The 17,729-nt window shown below is 45.6% G+C and overlaps 1 protein-coding gene across 1 annotated transcript in view; it reads left to right on the plus strand.

The window, feature by feature from the left end:
- The window catches only part of TTYH2 (tweety family member 2), an 81,315-nt gene that overhangs the window by 37,784 nt on the left and 25,802 nt on the right, over positions 1–17,729 (plus strand). The window contains exons 2-3 of the mRNA XM_084837573.1: positions 539–711; positions 14,082–14,193. Coding sequence (XP_084693699.1) covers positions 539–711; positions 14,082–14,193 — 285 coding nt within the window. The remainder of the gene's footprint in view (positions 1–538; positions 712–14,081; positions 14,194–17,729) is intronic.

Below are 17,729 nucleotides of genomic sequence, written 5' to 3' on the forward strand. Positions count from 1 at the left end.
GGGCCTCTCTCTCTTAGGAGAGGCAATTAGTTTCCCAAGCTGAGACGCTTCAAGCAGGAGAAGCCCCCCTTCTCCTGAATATGTGTGTGTGCTGGCCTGTTAGCTCCTGACATGGGAGAGGGGAGGTGCCTGTCAGCTCATGAACTAGAGCTGTGCATCTAGCAAAAAGGCTTGTAAGATCCAATCCACGGGCTTTGTGTTTGGTTTCACTTCAAGGGACAATGTGTGCACGGCCAGCTTGGAAAACTTGTGGCCCTAGGAAAAGCCTTTCCAGCTATCTTTGGGGGCCCAGATAGACAGTCCAGCTGTTACAGTTTCATTAGCTGGAGAGAGGTGTGAACTTTCTTTGTGTGTGTATTCTGCATCTGTTTTCTAACAATAAACTGTCATCTTGTAGCACGAGTGGCTTTGTTTCATCTTGGTAATCAAAAGAATCTACTTTGACTGGGACCTGACAGAATCAGAATCCCAGATCAGTGCACATCCTCATAAGCAGGTGCTCATCATGCATATCTCCCTTTTCTTTCTCCTCTCCCAGTCCTTGCTTTTCTTGGCCTTGGTAGGAGCCATCTTCTTGGGCCTCAACCTGATCTTCCTTGGCATCTATCTAATCTGCCTGTGCTGCTGCAAGAGGGAGGAAGAGTCGGAGACAAAGAGGCCCAATTCTTGCTGCATCACCTGGACTGCTGTGGTGACTGGCCTTGTCTGCTGGTGAGTTCCTTTAGACTGGGGAGCAGAAGGACAATGTGATGGCGGGGGGCGGGGGATGTTTGACAGCTTCCTTGGCAGGCAAGTTGTCGCTAGGCTTGTAGGAAAGGCTTTATCTCAGTCTTAACTCCATAGCACCATTGCTCTATCTCAGAAGCATAGCTTTTTGCCAAACAATATGCCCTCAGGAAGCTCTGGCCTCTCCACTCCTGTTCTAGCTGCCATTAAGAAATCCCATTGAGTTCCCACACTGTCCGTTAGAGGAGTGTTTATTAGAGGCTGGGCCTACATATGGAAGGATATGGTCACAAGTTTGTGAAAGTCCAAAGGATATGCCTAAGGGAACATTCGCACAGTGTCATGGACCAGATGGCTTGAAAGTGTCAGTGGGGAAGCTGGCCAATAACAAGGTGGCCTCCTGGGTTCTGTAGCTGCAAATCTCTTCCCCTTTATTTACCTGGTGTGCTAGAAGAGATGGATGATGAGGGGGAGACAATTCATAACAGAGCTCGGGTTGAACTTGCGCATTGTGGCCAAGTCAGAAAGTGGGCAGGCCTGCATCTCTTCGTCTGCCCCACACCCACCCTTCAGTTAATGTTTCGAAAGGCAAAAGATGTGACAGTGTCAATGTAATGCAGGTTTCCACATGCACACACACACACACCACTTCATTGACTGCTGCCTGTCACATCCTATGTCATGGCATCTGTGCAGTGTCATTTAGGTCACAATCCTATGCATGTTTAGACAGAGAAAAGGCCTACAACTCCCAGCATTCCCCAGCCAGCCATGCTGGCGGCGAGTTGTAGGACTTTTCTCTGTCTAAACATCCATAGGATTGTGCCCTTAGTCTGTTTTCCCTCTCTAAACAGGGAAGAGAAGGAGATATGAAGTCACACTATGTGTCCAGCCATAACATCTAGTTCTGATGGAACAAATGAATGCCCTCTTTCAAACTGGGAAGTACATCATAGTTACATTTCTACACTTAGTTGGGAGGACTAGTTGACAGACCGTATGTTCCCAAAGCGTTAGCTGTGGAAGAAGCCAGTGATATCTCATGGGGGGGGGGGGTGTGCATGAGAAGAGATGATGTAGCAAATACAATCTGTAGGCCTTCTCCCAGTAGGGACTGGTTGGGGTGAGTAGGTTACAGCCTACATATGGAACGAGTGCCATATGTTTTTTAAAAGCCTGGCATGCTTTATTAGCCACACTTCCCTTTGGATATGTGTGTGGGGGGGGTCTTTTCAGTGGGGATGCTGTTTATTTATTTATTATTTGTTTGTTTATTTATTTATTTTATTTATTGCATTTATACCCCTCCTTTTTTCCTCTTGCAAGGAACCCAAGGCAGCTTACATTATCCTCCTCCTCTCCATTTTATCCTCACAACAACAACCCTGTGAGGTGGGTTGGGCTGAGAGTCTGTGAATGGCCCAAAGTCACCCAGTGAGCTTCCATGGCTGAGTGGGGACTAGAACCCGGATCTCCCAGCTCCTAGTCCAACACTCTTGTCACTACACCACACTGGCTCTGTTTACTAAAATAACCTGTACAAGCACCTGAAAGGACACCTGATTTTAATCCCTGGGAAGGAATTTTTTTGAGAAGAATGTAGTCCAATGAATAGTGTTCAGTGTCTTAGACATCTGAGTTTAGATACCAGCTCATCAGCGTACACTCTCAATGGTTCTGGATGAATAATTTCACCACCACTTCTCAGTGCTCTCTGAGAGACTCACTTCCTTATTCTATAAGACTAATAGAGGCTTTGCTCATGGAGTGTATGTGTGTGTGTGTGTGTGTGTGTGTGTGTGGATTAACAAGGTTCTTGGTTACCTTCCCTGACAGCCAGCCAGAAATCCAAGATAGGTAGACAATAATAACTAAAACACCAGTTTGATTTCTGGTGCTTGAGAGTCAGTAAGTATCCACAATCATCCTCTGAGTAGGAAACTGAGCAACTAAGAACCACTTTACACAAAACTAGTTTCCTGTATGGGTACCGCTTCCATGTAGGAAAATTGCCTGTAGAGCAACTTTCCCCAATCTGATGCCCTCCAGCTGTGTTGGACTGCATCTCCTAAGATGCTCAGCCAGCATGGCCAGTGCTGGCTGGGCATGATGGGAGCTGTAGTCCAACACATCTGGAGGGTACCAGGTTGGGGAAGGCTGTTCTAGACCTTAATGCATGGCAAAAGCCTCTATTTTGCCTTCTGTATGGCAGGCCAACTCACACTCCCCTTGTCTCACTGCATTTCTCTTACCATTAAATACAGTTGGTCCACAAGGGAAGGGGAGGCAGTCTACTGCAGTTTCATGGACTGCTTGATAAAGGAGACATGGTTTTGCACCTTTCTGTTACTGAACAAAAGAGCATCCCACACACTTATTCTCCCCCACCCTATATGGAGGTTACAAACCATTGTTTGCTGTGGACTCTCTTTCCCTGTCTCGTTCAGAGAAGCGGGCCTGGTATATCCATTTGCAAGTGCTCCTACATTCCACAGATGCTCCTAGGCTCCACTTTAATACTGTTTCCTTGAGAGGGCTTCTCTGCTCTGTTACCCATTCCTCTGGCAGCTAATCCCAAGAGGGGGTGGGAGACTGGGCCATGAAGGAGTCCTTTTAGCTTTTAATCCACCGCCTGGGCAGATGGCGCAGCTGGGGGGTCACGTGAGGCTTGAGGTTAATTGTATATGGAGTCTGGATCAATTAAAGAAAGACAGCAGGGCTGGGAGTCCCTGGAAAGGGAAAGCCCAGTTTCTGTATCCTCTCCCCTCCCTGGGTCAGGAATTCTCTCACTTAGGGGCTTACTGCATCATGTTTGCAGTGTTCTTTAGCCTCCCTTTAGCGTGAGCCAATCCAGGGAGGGATATTGCACATAGTTAGAAGCCTGACATCATCCAAAGGGAAGGGGAAGACTGAGAGTGGGCACATAACTGATCATAAGCCCACCACTCTGCCCACCCACCAACGCACACACACACACGATGCCATTGGCAAACAGTGCTGACACAGGGCGTAGCTGCATCACAGAATTTCAAGGGTAAAGAGACTTAAGGATCATCTAGTCTACCCTTGTGCTGGGGCCGAATCTTCTCTGCGCTCCTAAAGCTTCTGAATGGTTAAACTTGTACAATGGAAGACTGCACCCTAGGATCCCCTGGCTGGTGGTGTGCTGCGCAGGAAGGTCATTGAAGGCCATTGTGCTACACTAGCATGGCCTGTAAGGACGGTGAGAGCGTTTACTCACTAAGACCGTGAGCAAGCTATGCCAGCACCTCTTGTGCCTCCCCCACTCCCACCACGGCACACACAGGCCGTTGCCAGATAATTTGGCTTTGGGAAAATTGTGTTTTGTATCTTGGTAGAATAATCAGTTCAAACCCCGTGTATGTGCACGGAACTTATTCAGTCCACTGAGAAGGAAAATCTGCTTGGCCCTTTAGATACTGTTCACCATTTTGAGTGTCCTGCTTCCAGTTGGGGCCATGTTTGATGCCAAGAGGAGAGGGTTCCCCTAGGAAGCAGGGGTGCCCAAACAGTGAACCCGGGTCCATGCCTGTGCATGTGCTGCTAATATCCTCCATTGGGACGTTGGAGCCTGTTGGCAGTGCCACATGAAGAAAACGTGCCATTCCTTCCTTTGCCTTGAAGCCAGATTAGAAATGGGGCACTGGTGAGGGCTGTGTTTGTGGTAGCTCTTCCGAGCCAGTCTCCTCTCTGCTCAGCAGCAGCCTGGGAATCAGCCTTCCTGACTGGCCACTAATGAGGAACTCGCCCTACACGGCCAAAGGGTTTTGGCCTGTCTAAAGGATCCAGCAACAACTGATGGCCAGGAGAGCCTGAACTAAGTTCACCTAGAAACAAGTCTTAGAAAACTGGTGCTGTTCAATCACTTGGACAGGCTTTCTAGTGAGCAAATGAGCAACAGAAAGTAGCCAAAGGCAGGATCAATGGGTAATAGGCTCTTTAACACAGGGGTGCAGAACCTCAGGACCAGGGGCCAAATCCAGCCCTCTGGGGTTCCCCAGATGGCCACACACCCTTTCCCCCAACCACCAATATTTTCCCAGCTTTTGTGCAGCTTTTTCTCCATTCCCAAAGGTTAAAATGCTTCTGCTAAGGCTTAGTGACTGGTAGTAAGTGCTTTAAACTACAATATGCTGGTACTTTTGGACACACCCGTTTGCCTTTGGCCCCACCCACCACTGCAAGGTGACCCCCAAGAACGTCTTCTCCAAAATGGAATTTGACCCACTGGCCGGAATTGGTTCGACACCCATGCTTTAACATAAGAAGTTCCTCTTTTCCTCTGCTTCCCTGTTTTAGAACTGGTGCACATGCCAGCCTTACTTTTGGTGGCCACATCTTGTTCTGTGCCTGTGCCCCTTGCCCATGGTAAACAGGCTCCCTGACTAGCTGTAACCTCCAGGAGAAGCTGAACTCTTGCCCACAATTGCATAATCCCTTGCTGCAAAGTGGAATGCAGAATTTCATGATGAAAAGAGTCTGGCAATGTGTTTTGCTTATAGCTGCCATGAGCACAAAGAGAAAAAAAGTGATCGTCATGAGCAAGTGCCCTCATTTACCTACCGATGCTTAATCTTTACTTCGGTGTGGATCTTGCAGGCAGCTGCAGGGGTATGGTGAGAACCATCCAGTTTTGTGCATTGCTGGGTTTTGAGCTTTCCACCTCTTGTGCAGTTGCCATTTTGTAAGTCGCTCATAAGGAGGGATCAGTGCATTTGGATAAGGGAGTTCATATATAAATTGGGGAGTGGTTGGGTTAAGTGTAAAAATCCTGGCTTTTTACACTTAAGCCTGGCCTCCGCATAAGAGGCAGATCATTCCAGGTGGCAAATCTGTACTAAATTTTTACCTTGCCTCTTGTGCAAGGCAGAGGGTTCAAATGAACTGAAGCTGCCCAAGGCTTTCACAGTCAAGCTACATGTGGCTTTAGCATGTTTTTTTGTTTGCCTATCTTTAGGCTGTCCTCTGTCCTCCACCTTCTCAGGGAATAGAAATGTTAGAAGTCAGCCCATTTTTTCAGTATCTTGGCTATTGATGACTGCAGACACAGAGGAAATGACATCCTCTTCTCTACTTGTTATTTGTTTTCTTCCATATGTTTCCTTCCGCTGGGAGGCTTACATGACATTCTGTTGGACATGCCTTTGACTGTATATGCCCTTCTCAATCAGTTCATTCAATTCCCTCTTCCAGGGAATTCCAAGAGGTTTAGTGCGTAATTGTTTGAGGGTGATCTGAGCCTCCAAATGTGGGGGAAGGATATTTTTTTCTTATTCTATTAGCTGAATAGAGCTATCTGTTTGGGAATAAACATGCTGATTAAACCGGCATGCTCTTCCCATGACTTGTCTCCTTCCCTAACCCAGGCATGTGATTTCCAGGGCTTTGGGCTTGTTTAAAACTCTGACTGTCTTGTCTCCTATGCAGTAAGATAAATGCATAAGCTTTGGACAAGTGAGATGGGGAGTTTGCAGAGTAATACATATCTAAGTGCCGGGGGGGGGGGGGGGGATCCCCGCGGTGCTTTGATTACAAGTGCAGCAATATAGAGCAACAGTATGCCAACTCCTGGGCATCTGAATCATACATGCATAGCAAAAGCATTGATCAGGGTGAGGCCCCATGCATGTTATGCTACACCTAACTCCTTATTTTCTGCTTGCCATATGCTGTATAAAACGGATGACTTAGGCAGATCTGTAGGAATGAAGAATCCTGAGATTCAGGCGCATTCCAGACCTATTACTTTAGATCAGTCAAGTTTGACTTTCCAGGCTGGAGTTCTCTCCGCTCCTTACGGATCCTTTCTGGTTCCGACCCTTTCACCTTGTATTATCTCCCAAGACTTTGCTAACGGCACTGTGAAGCCATGTAAACCTTTTGAGACCAGGCAGGGTTTGCGGGCATACAAATTCCTCTTCTGCACCACTTAGGGCTGATTCTCACGTTAGGGCTGCCACATGGCAGGGTTGGCCGTTTGCTCAGGAAAACTAGATTTGGGCAAGTAAGTACCAGTTTTTACTGGCGTTTACCTGATATTTGCTGTAAAAATAGGAAAACTAAATTATTAACATACTAATAATGTTATTAGTTTGTACTTGGTTGTCAATATCCAAGTATAAAATACACACCATATTGTATTGGATAAGAAGGGTACACTAGGCTGGCCATGTCTCTTCCTTTAGACGACAGTCCTCTATTTGAAGGCATCCTCTGCTTGAAGGGCTGTCCAATCCGAGTCCGGTTTAAGATAAAGAGCCATCAGAAGGGAGATCAGAGGTCTTAAAGTTGCCCATCACCAATTTGCACCTGAACTGAGCAGGCAAACAGGTCCCCTGGTCTCCGTCTTGCTCACTGCAGTGTGATGTATACATATAAAGTAGTACATGCAAATGTTATGCAAATCTGGGTCTTCTTTTGTCCTCTTTTTATGGGATGCATTTTAAGGAAAAGGTGACTATTCTATTATATTACAATTTATTTATTTATTTATTTAAAATTGTATTTGCAATTATAACAAAACAAAAGGGGGAATCTGCAAACAATAACACTAATAGCAAAAACATAAGAAAAACAAGAATAAAAACGTACCCAACCGATTTTTAAAAAGTTTTGACACTTCTGTTTCAAATGTATGTAGTATAAGCACACCATATGCCTAAATAAGCATCCAGACAAAACTGACGACTGTAAGATATGCATTCAAATGCAGCAAGAGTGATAAGACCATCAGTCCTCTGAATAATAGGTGGTAGGTGTTGATCATTCCAGGCTCAGAGTATAACTTCCTTTTCAACTGAAAGGGCTGTCAGTATCCACTTTTTTTGTCCATCTCTTAATCCCCACATCAGAAGGATATAATGTAAAAGTGCATGAGCATCCGCAAATATCACACATTTTTCCAGAACAAAATTTATGTCGGCGGTTACTTCCAACCAAAAAGAGGCCACCACAGACATGCCCACTTCATATGCCTCAGCGACGCGTTATCCACATTTTATCGCCAGCGTCTAGCAGAGCTAGTCAGCTTTTTCTTAGCCAGCCTATGTTTGTGTCTAATATACATGAAATATGCATCATTTTTTGTTGAATCAGCCTCAGTTTTAAATATGCAGAAATAGCACAAATGGAAGTGAAGACGACTTTCCATTGAGTAGGCTGTATAGAGCATTCTAGTTCCCCATCCCCTTCCTCTCTAACATACTGAACATCCACTTTGTTACATTCCAAAGACATTTATAAACAGCCAATTAATTCCTCTAAGAGCATAGGAGGTGCCAAAACACTCATCACCCATATATAGACACCAAAAGGTGCTGTAACTGAATATATTTCCACCCAATACTAGTTGATAAGTGATATCTACTCCACAGTATTGAAAATGGTAAAAACTCATCCTCCAATCCCATTAGCTGATCTAAGGTATAAATTCCACTATCAACCATATTCCTCCATTAAAAATGCTGCTTCTCCATTTTCAAATCAGGATTCCCCCATAAAGTTAATTAACATGAGAATAAGGGTCAAACCAGCAGCTGAAGTTGGGCTGGTTTCCATGATCAGGGAAGCCACCGTGGCTAAAATAGGTTTAGGGCGCAATCTTATGTGGATAGTCGGCTGCCTCCAAACTCAGAGGCAACCAACTATCCAGTGCAGAGCGGGTGGAGCGCGGAGGGGATCTTCTCCTTCACATTCCAGCCGCCCTGCATTTGCGGCTAGACTGCCAATTTCGGCTGTCTAGCCTGGGTGCCTCAGAGTGGGGGGGGGGGGGCTGGACAGTGCATAGGAAGCATCATAAAAGCGCTTCCGCCGTCCCCTCCCTGACCCCAGGAACATCCCCTTTTCAGCCACTCTGCACTTCTCTTACAAGCACAGAGCTGGGGGCAAAATGCACCGCCTATGAGGCGATGGGGAAAGGGGCAGGGAGTCATCTTTCTGGAAACCAACCTTGGAGTGCTGGTTCCAAGCTCGGTTACCAGAAAACAAAAAATCCTATGGCTGTCTAGACACTGTCTAGTGGCCATAGGATTGCACCCTTAAGCTCCTACTCTTTGCATTCATATTATTTTAATCTTTTACTTATGTTGTAGAGCCAGCTTCTTTTCTTGATCATGCAAACCAGATATGCCAAGTTTCTCTACCCGCCGAAATTGTGGGTGGAGCCATTCCTTTCTTTTTATTGTGCCTAAATCCTAGTGCCATCCAGCTGAAAAGAGATGTCAAGTAATTTAACTCCAAAACAACCCATGGAGGATTGTTAAATGAAAAGGATATCTTCTATTCATTGGTACAAGATAATAGATAAGCCTTTCGATATAAACCAAGATTATCTGAAGGATCGCCTCCTCCCATATGTGCCTGCCTGGACCTTAAGACCATCCTCAGCGGCCCTTCTCCATGAGCCCCTGCCAAAGTGAGGCAGGTGGCTACTAGGAGGAGGGCTTTTTCTGCTGTGGCACCCCGGCTCTGGAATGAGCTCCCTAGTGAGGTTCGCCTGGCCACCTACATTGTATTCCTTTTGGTGCCAGGTGAAGACCTTTTTATTTTCCCAGGCATTTTAGCATTTTATCTTTCTAGACTTTTAGCTTTGCTGTTTTAAACCTGTATTTCAAATTCCTGCACTGCTGCTAGGTTTTATTGTGGTTGTATCATTATATTGTGGTTTTAATGTTCTATATATTTTATATTGTTTTATTGTGTGCCATTCGGTTTTAATTTTTGTGAACTGCCCAGAGAGCTTCGGCTATTGGGCAGTATAGAAATGAAATGAATAAATGAATGAATGAATGAATGAATAAATAATAAACATTGTAAACTAGAGAGAGAGAGAGAGAGAGAACAGGGAAGTTCTAGATTGAACAAAATGGCATCAGTTTGGAAAGGGAGGTCTTTCTGTCTTTGAGCAGACATAAAAATCATGTCACAGAATCCACACCTAGCCTCAAATCATGGATTTGGTGCTACTAGGGAGGAAAATAGGTAGGGTGACAATGCAGACCTATGGTTTATCCCCACAGTGCTAGGGTACATTTGCATGATTACTTACTTTTAGAGAGCTTTGGCTAATGGGTGGTATAGAAATGTAATAAATTAAATAAATGCCCTTGACATGCTCTTTAGCCACCAGGGCAGTTAAACCTTTCTCCCCATTCTTCCAATGGCCTGGATCCTATGATAAGTTACATCGGAAGCTGCCTTTGATTGAGTCAGACCCTCTGTCCATCTAGCCAGGTATTGTCGACGTTGACTGGCGGCGGCTCTCCAGGGTTTCAGGCAGGATCCTTAGCCCTACCAGGAGATGCCGGGGATTGAACCTGGAACCTTCTGCACGCAAAGCAGGTGCTTTTACCACTGAGCTAACTTAGGTTTGTGGAAGGAAACTTTCCTGCCCTGCCCCTCATTGTTCAGGAGGGATGCCCCACTCCACCCCACCCTCCAGAGAGGCTTTTTGAGGTTTGCAGGCTGCTGCTGGGGGGATGGGACAGACAGGAATCCCACCATGGACTTCCTCAAGTTCAGTTATCTTAGGATGCAAGCTGATGTATGCTCATATGTGAAGTGGGGCTTTCAATCTGTAATGTGACCCTCCAGATGTTGAAGTACAACTCCCAGTATTCCTGACCCTTGGCCACATTGGGTGGGGCTGATGGGAGCTGGAGTGCAACAACATCTGGAGGGCCACAGGCTCCCTGCTGTAATGAATGTGAATACAAAACCAGAGCATGTTTGTTATTCTGTATGAATTAATGTAGTGTGAACTGTGGGGAAGTTCTCCCACCCTCTCTTCCCGAAGGAGCATGTCTTTGCTCTGGCAAGAGGGACGTGGTCTCCGTGGCCACCACTGAACCTCACCGTAGAGCCTGGAATTCTTTTGTCTCTGTGCACGCCTTCTCCTGAGCAGCTTTAATCCAAAACAGTATTTCCTTTGACAGATTCTCATAATCTGCGTAGTCCAGAGTTGGATGGTTTGTGCCTTTGGCCTAAATCTCTCTGCATTTGGGAGAGAATGGGCTTACAACCCAGTGTGTTGCTGGCTTGTGGCATCCTTTGAAGCCCTAGGATTGGAGGAGAATGAAACCAGGTTGGTGATGCTTTGTTGTGTCAGTTGGCAGTGGGGTGGGCAGGGGGCACTAATGTCCCAAAGGGCCAGAGAGGAGAAACTTTCTGTCAGCACCTTCGTGGCAGCCGTTCTGCGCACACATCTCTGGGTAGAACTGGAGCTTTCCTCTCCCTCTGTCCTACTATACAATGGTCAGTCCCTGATTTCTCTCTGACCCCAGTCCTTCTCATCTAATCTAAATTGTAAGCCTCCTGAAAAGGGGATGTTTTAGTTGTAAACTGGCCAAGTTCTTTTATTTATAAATATGAAATGGTCAATGTCTTGTCAGCTACTCCCAGTGGCTTAAGCATCCTCGGAAGAAGTTGCAACACTGTTTTGGTTTGAAAGCTGCTGGTAGATCTTTGTAACCAGACACCTGAAATATACAAGCAGATTGCCCCGACTTTCTTCCATTTCCAATATTGGTTCTTCCTACTCATAAGAACTTGGGGGGGGGGGCATGAAACCTACATGTGGGTTGCCCCATATAACACTTGCATAAATGTGTATTTCAATGAATAGACATGCATTCAATCCCTGATGCTGATCTCCAGGCAGATGTTAGGTTATTTTCCTACCCAAAATTATTGTCTATGTGAAGTGGCCCACGTTCTCACATCTACCCATCTAATAAGTACAGTATCTAATGTGCCCCCACTTCTCTTCCCTCTTCCTCTGTCATTTTCTCTGTATCCAATTTTAGATTGTAAGGTCCTCAAGGCAGGGACCTGTTTTACTCTGAATGTTCATGCGTGCTGGTATTATAATGGGGGGGGGACCTGGGGGGGACCTATGGCCCTCCAGGTGTTGGGACACTCCAGTTCCCATCAGCCCCAGGGATTATAGGTCTTGTAGTCAGCAACTTCTGGAGAACCAGAGGTTCCCCACCTCTGGTTCCCCTATATAAATAATAAAAGCTCTTGGTATGCATGAAAAGCTGAAGTGTGGCCTCTAAGGCTGCAATCCTAAAACACATTACGTAGGGAGCAAGCTGCCTGGAACACAGACATCTACATTAACATGCATAGATTGCACCGCAAAAGTGCTTGTGTGACTGGTTCACCACTAACTCCTTTGCTTGGGAATTGCATGGGTTTGCCAGTAGTCCCTGACCCTGAATGTGTTTGGAAATAATGTCTTTGCTTTTAAAAGGAAAATGTTAAAATAAAAGTTTTTTCTTGGGTGGTTAGGGCTTGAGTATTGGAAGTTTAATAAGATAAGCACTGCCCCCCTCCCTTTCCACGCTAAAGATATGGCATATATATGTCAACGCAGATGCTTCGCAAGGCAAGAAAGGCAGTGGGGGGAATCTCATCACAGCAGGAGTATAGACTAGTTGTGTCACAAAGGCTCCTGGGATATGTGTTGGGAGCAGGTGAGAGGACAAAAGAGGAAACAACCCAGGGCAAACTGAGGTGCACCTGATTGTCTGGCAGCAGCAGCGTGGCTTAGCGAGCGATTAACCAACCCACCATGGCTTGTTTTCAACATGGCTTATCCTGACCAGCGAACTGGCCCATTCCTTGCATTTTCTTCCCCATCCCTCCCTCTTTGAGTGAATATCAGACACGTGTATCACCATGCAGACGCACACAGTCTTTTATACATGTATGTGTTCTCTCCTACCCACCCTACCTCCCCCCAAAAGAAACTCGTGTAGGTGTATTGTTAAGTGTGAAATGGCCCTTAACATAAAGTAAAACAAATGCACCTTTTTAAACAACCCTCATATAATCCATGGTCTGTTTTAGAGTTATGCGAGGGTCATTAACCCTCGCATAACCCATGCTCGCCGGGTTCACATTATGTGACAGATTTGTCCTTTTCTTAAGGGTTTTATTATGAGATTTCTCTATTTAGCTAGATCATGGATCAGCAGGTAATGTATCCCATGCAATATTCGAAGAACAAAGTGCTACCACAGAAATTGTAAGTTTACAAAATTCCTGGTATTAATACACAGAGTTTTTAAATACAGGACTCTAAGATCAGGCATGTCTTTTCATCTTTTCCTTCAAAATCTTAAGCAGTTTCTTCATTTCATGATATAAGAGCATTGAACATATAAGATACACAATGGTTTCAAGCAAAACACAGTTTTAAAATGTTCTAAGTTTAGTTTCAGGAGTATTGCTTTCATGGTAAAGATTAAAATTTCTCAACCAATAACATTTCTGAGCTGGAACCAAAAAGGAGCAGAGAAGTCAGTGCGGCCGGTGTTTTGGTCCTCCTGAGGACAGATGTTGCATCCTGTGAGAATTGATGTTTGGGTTCTGGACTTCCTGTGATCTGGGTCTCATATTTATATGAGTTTTTGTTCTCCAAATGGAACTTCAGAGCAGGACTGCTTAACATAGTGATATTTTTCCAAAATTCCTAGCTATGGAGTAATAAATTTACTTCATACCTTGTCAGCTTTTCTGAGCACATTTCCTTCAAAACATGATACCACCTGCTTCTCTTTAATAGGTTTACTTTTTCACTATTTTAAATCTGAGCTGTCTCTCAGTTCTGTTTACATCTCACAATATTTTAGATTCACTTATTTGTGTCATAGCAGACATGTGGACAATAGTCCAGTAAGCAGCTATCCTTTTCCCAACTTTCTTCTCTGATGCACATTTTGCTTTTCCTAAGCTGAGGTGGGAAACTTTGCTTTTCTCAGATTGTTTTAACAATAGCAGGGTCCTTGGTCAATGGAAAGTCACAGCATGTCAGCACAAATGCTTCTGTTAGAATGTTTTGCTAGAATCAAACTGATTCAAACTCAATATAGAAATATATCTTAATATTCAATTTCCTTCTCTATAAAAAATCGTAGCTTAGGAGAGTGTAGAATTTATGAAAGAGGTAGAAGACTAATAACTATTTTGGATAAATCTTTGCAAAGTAAGCTAGATGCAAAGGCTTCTGAGGCAAATATTTGTCACAGTTGAGAGGGAACGCGGTCCCCACTGAAAGTCAACACTTTTCCCTCCATATATGGGAGATCGCTCAGTATCTAGGACCCCCCTTCCTCCTCCCAGATACCATTTGGACATCCTTGTTCTTGCACATCACACCCACTTTACATTTATAGGGAGCAATTTGAGGGAATTTTCCATTTCTCCTTTCAACAAATTGAAAATCCTGGTGAATATCAGTCTGAAGCTTGATAGCAGCCCTCGCTGTAAATAACACTAATTTTGTTATTCTAACCTACATTTCTCTGTTTTCTCTTCTTTTTTTCCCTTAGTGCTGCTGTTGGCATTGGTTTCTATGGCAACAGTGAAACCAATGATGGGGTTTATCAGCTGATCTACGCTCTGGATAATGCTAATCACACCCTTTCGGGGATTGATTCACTGGTAAGACCTCTGATGGGTTGAGTTGGTACAATTTTTCTGCCTTCATCTCATCCAGGCATTTTGGTCCTGGTAGAGTTTCTGGAAGGCCTGAAGTTGGGAGCAGCTGTCAGAGAACAAAAGGCATCTGTTGGGATGTCTCTTCCTGGACCGAAGCTCAGGGAGCCAGTGCACACAAGGCAACCATTGTTGAAGCCTCCTTCATCTCTGTTTCATCTGGAATAGGACTTGTGCATCTGTTCTGCCTGGATGCTCAGGCTGCCCTGATTTGGGAACGTATGTAGTTTCTGGTGGAGAAAATGAAGAAAACTTTGTTCCAGATGGGACAGAGATAAGAAGGGATGGGAAGCACGAGGTGCTTGTGCTTACCTCTTGATCAGTGTTGGGGGTGAAAGCCATTCCTAGTACTTCCTCATCACAGCTGAGGCCTTCTGATATTGGAGCTGCACCTCAGTTGCTTTCTCTGACCTGGCAGTGGGGGAAGCCAGAGCTTGGGGTGAGGGTGGGCCTTAACCAAGGTAGAAGAATGAATCCTCAGCAGTGCCTGGGAGAAGGATCCCCCTCCATTTAGTAGGCCTCAACACCCCTGCCTGTCTTGGTGTGTATCTGATGTTTTGGGTTTGTCACCATCATAGTCTAACCAAAATTGTCCAAGACAAGAGAAACGGAACTGCTGCCCCTAAGCTAGATGCATTGTACCATAGCTCAGGGATGGTCAGAAGGTAGATCTCCAAACTATTTTAGACTTCAGCTCCCACAAGTCCCTGCCAGCATGGGCAATGGTCAAGAATTGTGGGAGTTGAAGTCTAAATCATCTGGAGAGCTACTTTCTGCTCAGCCCTGTCTTAGTCACCCCCTTTTCAAGCTTGTGTGTAACCCTCTGTTTATGTGAAGGAATTCTCTTTGGCACCTCCTTTTCCCTTCTCCTAGAGCAGGGGTGCACAACCTGTGCTCCCCGCACCAAGAACTTTACTGCAGCCCCCAGCGGGTGCCCTGACCCCCCTGCCGCTGCCACCAAATTCTACCCACACACACACACACCCTGCCTGCACTCTCCACTCCCCTGCCTCAGATTCACAAAAGTGTGATTTGTATCATGTGTATATGCATGTCTGTGTACATATGTATGTATATATGTGTGCATGCATGTGTGCACTCTCATATATGCGTGTGTGTGGCCCCTGAGCCAGCATCACATATAACCCTGATCGCCAAAAAGGTTGTGCACCAGTTCCTTAGAGACATTGCCTCCTGGCCCTTGGCATGCATTAGGGCAAAGAATTGGGTTCAGATATATGCACCTGTTTCAGAGCCCATCAATACATCTTCCCTTAAGATGGTCTAATCTGCCTCTCAGACTGGCCTGGTCTTGGATAGACAGCTGTGTTCCTCTGCAGATTATCCAGATCATGCAGCATCTCTGCTGGGCATAGCCTATGCTGGCAACTTTCCCGATAGTACAGGGCACATTGGTTGCCAAATTGGAAAACTCCAAAATCTAAACCTAAGATGGGAAAGCTTTTGCTCTGGCTAGTGTGAGAAAATTGATGTTTATAGTGCTAGGAAATGCCTTGGTTCTGGTTATTGTCACAGCTCAGCAACTGTTGACTTTTGCTGTTGCCATTGCAAAGGGTTTAAGATTAGGAGGCTGAGAAACTTGGTGGGAACCAAGTGTCTAGGGAAGGCAGATCTTCAGACAGCTCAGGAAATATTGTTGGGAAAGCTGGGGAGCCCAGTGCTGAAAGCATCCACGCTGTGGGTGGGGGGTTATAAAACTGGGAGTGGTGGTGGTATAACACCATCTTCTCATCCTGCCTTGACGGGTACCTTGCACCAACGGAGTTCAGCATCCTCTCAGAGGGATTGCTAGGCAGTCTGCCAGTCCTCCTCTTGGCCTCCTCCTCCTCTGCTGAGAGCACAGCTCTAGAGCCATTCAGATGGCACCATGCCCAGGAAGAGCCAAGAGCATATCGCTCGGGGGGCTCTTGGGTCCGTCCTTGCCGTGGCTTCGTTGGGAATTTTTGGCAGAAAGTCACAGCTGAAAAGTTGCAGTAGGGCTTAAAATCTGAAGCGGAAGGTCCCAGCAGCAAAAAGCACCAAAAGGTGACCAGGTTGGAAAATGGAATTTCTCTCACTCACTCTAGGGAAATTGTGCTACCAGCATCTTTTTTTTTATTATTATTATTTGTATTTTCCTGAATTTACTCTACATATATGTGCCTTGATTCATTTTTTGTTTATTTTTGGGTGTTGTTTCTGCATGATAGTGGAGGTGTGCCAGCAATCTAAGCAATATTTTACACACTTTGGGGGTGCAGTGCTTCAAACGATTTCCATGCAGATTGGGTGCCACATGTTTGAGTTGCTAACACTGGATACTTTGAACCCCCACGAGCTTGAATGTGTCAGGCTCCTGATGAAAATATATGCCTGCGAAAATGTTGATCTTTGATTTGTCTGTCTTCAGCATACCTTGAAGGGACGAGGCATTGCTAGGTAGAACTCTGCTTGGACCTTTCTTGCTGCTTTGGCTTTGCTATGGAAAGGTGGCAAGATGTAGCCAGCAGGAGGCACAGAGAAAGACACTGAGGATTGGGTTAAGTTGGGCTGAGGCTAGGGCAGACGACCTCATCATTCAGCCCTGTCATCGTCTTAGCAATACAGGTGAAGGCTATGCCAATACAGGTACCTTTTGCTGCCCTTCCCAGTTGTCACTAACCAGACTGAGGTAGCCAAAGAGCAACTCTCCCATCCCATTTCTGCTAGCTCTGAGTAATGCCAGGTCTTAGGAGACCTTGGGCAGCCAGCCTTCCTGCAAGGGCTATTGCTTCCAATTAAGGGAAGAGCCTAGACCAGCCTCCCCGAACCTGGTGCCCTCCAGATGTTTTGGACTACCAAAACATGACCATTGGCCATGCTGGCTGGGGGCTGACAGAAGTTGAAGTCCAAAACATCTGGAGGGCACCAGGTTGGGGAAGGCTGGCCTTGACTTTTACTTGGAAGGCAAAGGAGACTCTCCCCTCAGGGATACTCTTCCTTTCAATCCAGTGGACCCACAAAGTAGATTCATTCTCACGGCTGAAAACTAGGGTGCACAAGGGCATTGGGAAGAAGGCAGGGCTACTTTGCTTGACTTCTAAGAACATAAGAAGAGCCCTGCTGGATGAGACTAAAGGTCCATCTAGTCCAGCATTCTGTTCACACAGTGGCCAACCAGCTGCCCACAGGAAACCCACAAGCAAGATATGAGGACAACAGCACCCTCCCGCCCATGTTCGCCAGCAACTATTATAAAGAGACATACTGCCTTTGATACTGGAAGTAGCATAAAGCCATCAGGACTACTAGTTATTGATAGCCTTAATGTCCATGGTGATACTTCACTTACCTAAAGATTAATGAGTAACTGTAGCCAACTAAGTAAATGATGATGTGAACCTGGTCCAGAATCATGGCACGGCACCAATACTCAGCATGAGAGCAAGCATTTTCATGGTCATAATCTGAATCTATGCTACCCATGTTCAGATCACTATCTG

The sequence above is a fragment of the Heloderma suspectum genome, chromosome 2 (assembly GCF_057233095.1).
Source record: "Heloderma suspectum isolate Gila_16-S chromosome 2, 16-S_ref, whole genome shotgun sequence".
NCBI classification, from domain to species: Eukaryota; Metazoa; Chordata; class Lepidosauria; order Squamata; family Helodermatidae; genus Heloderma; species Heloderma suspectum.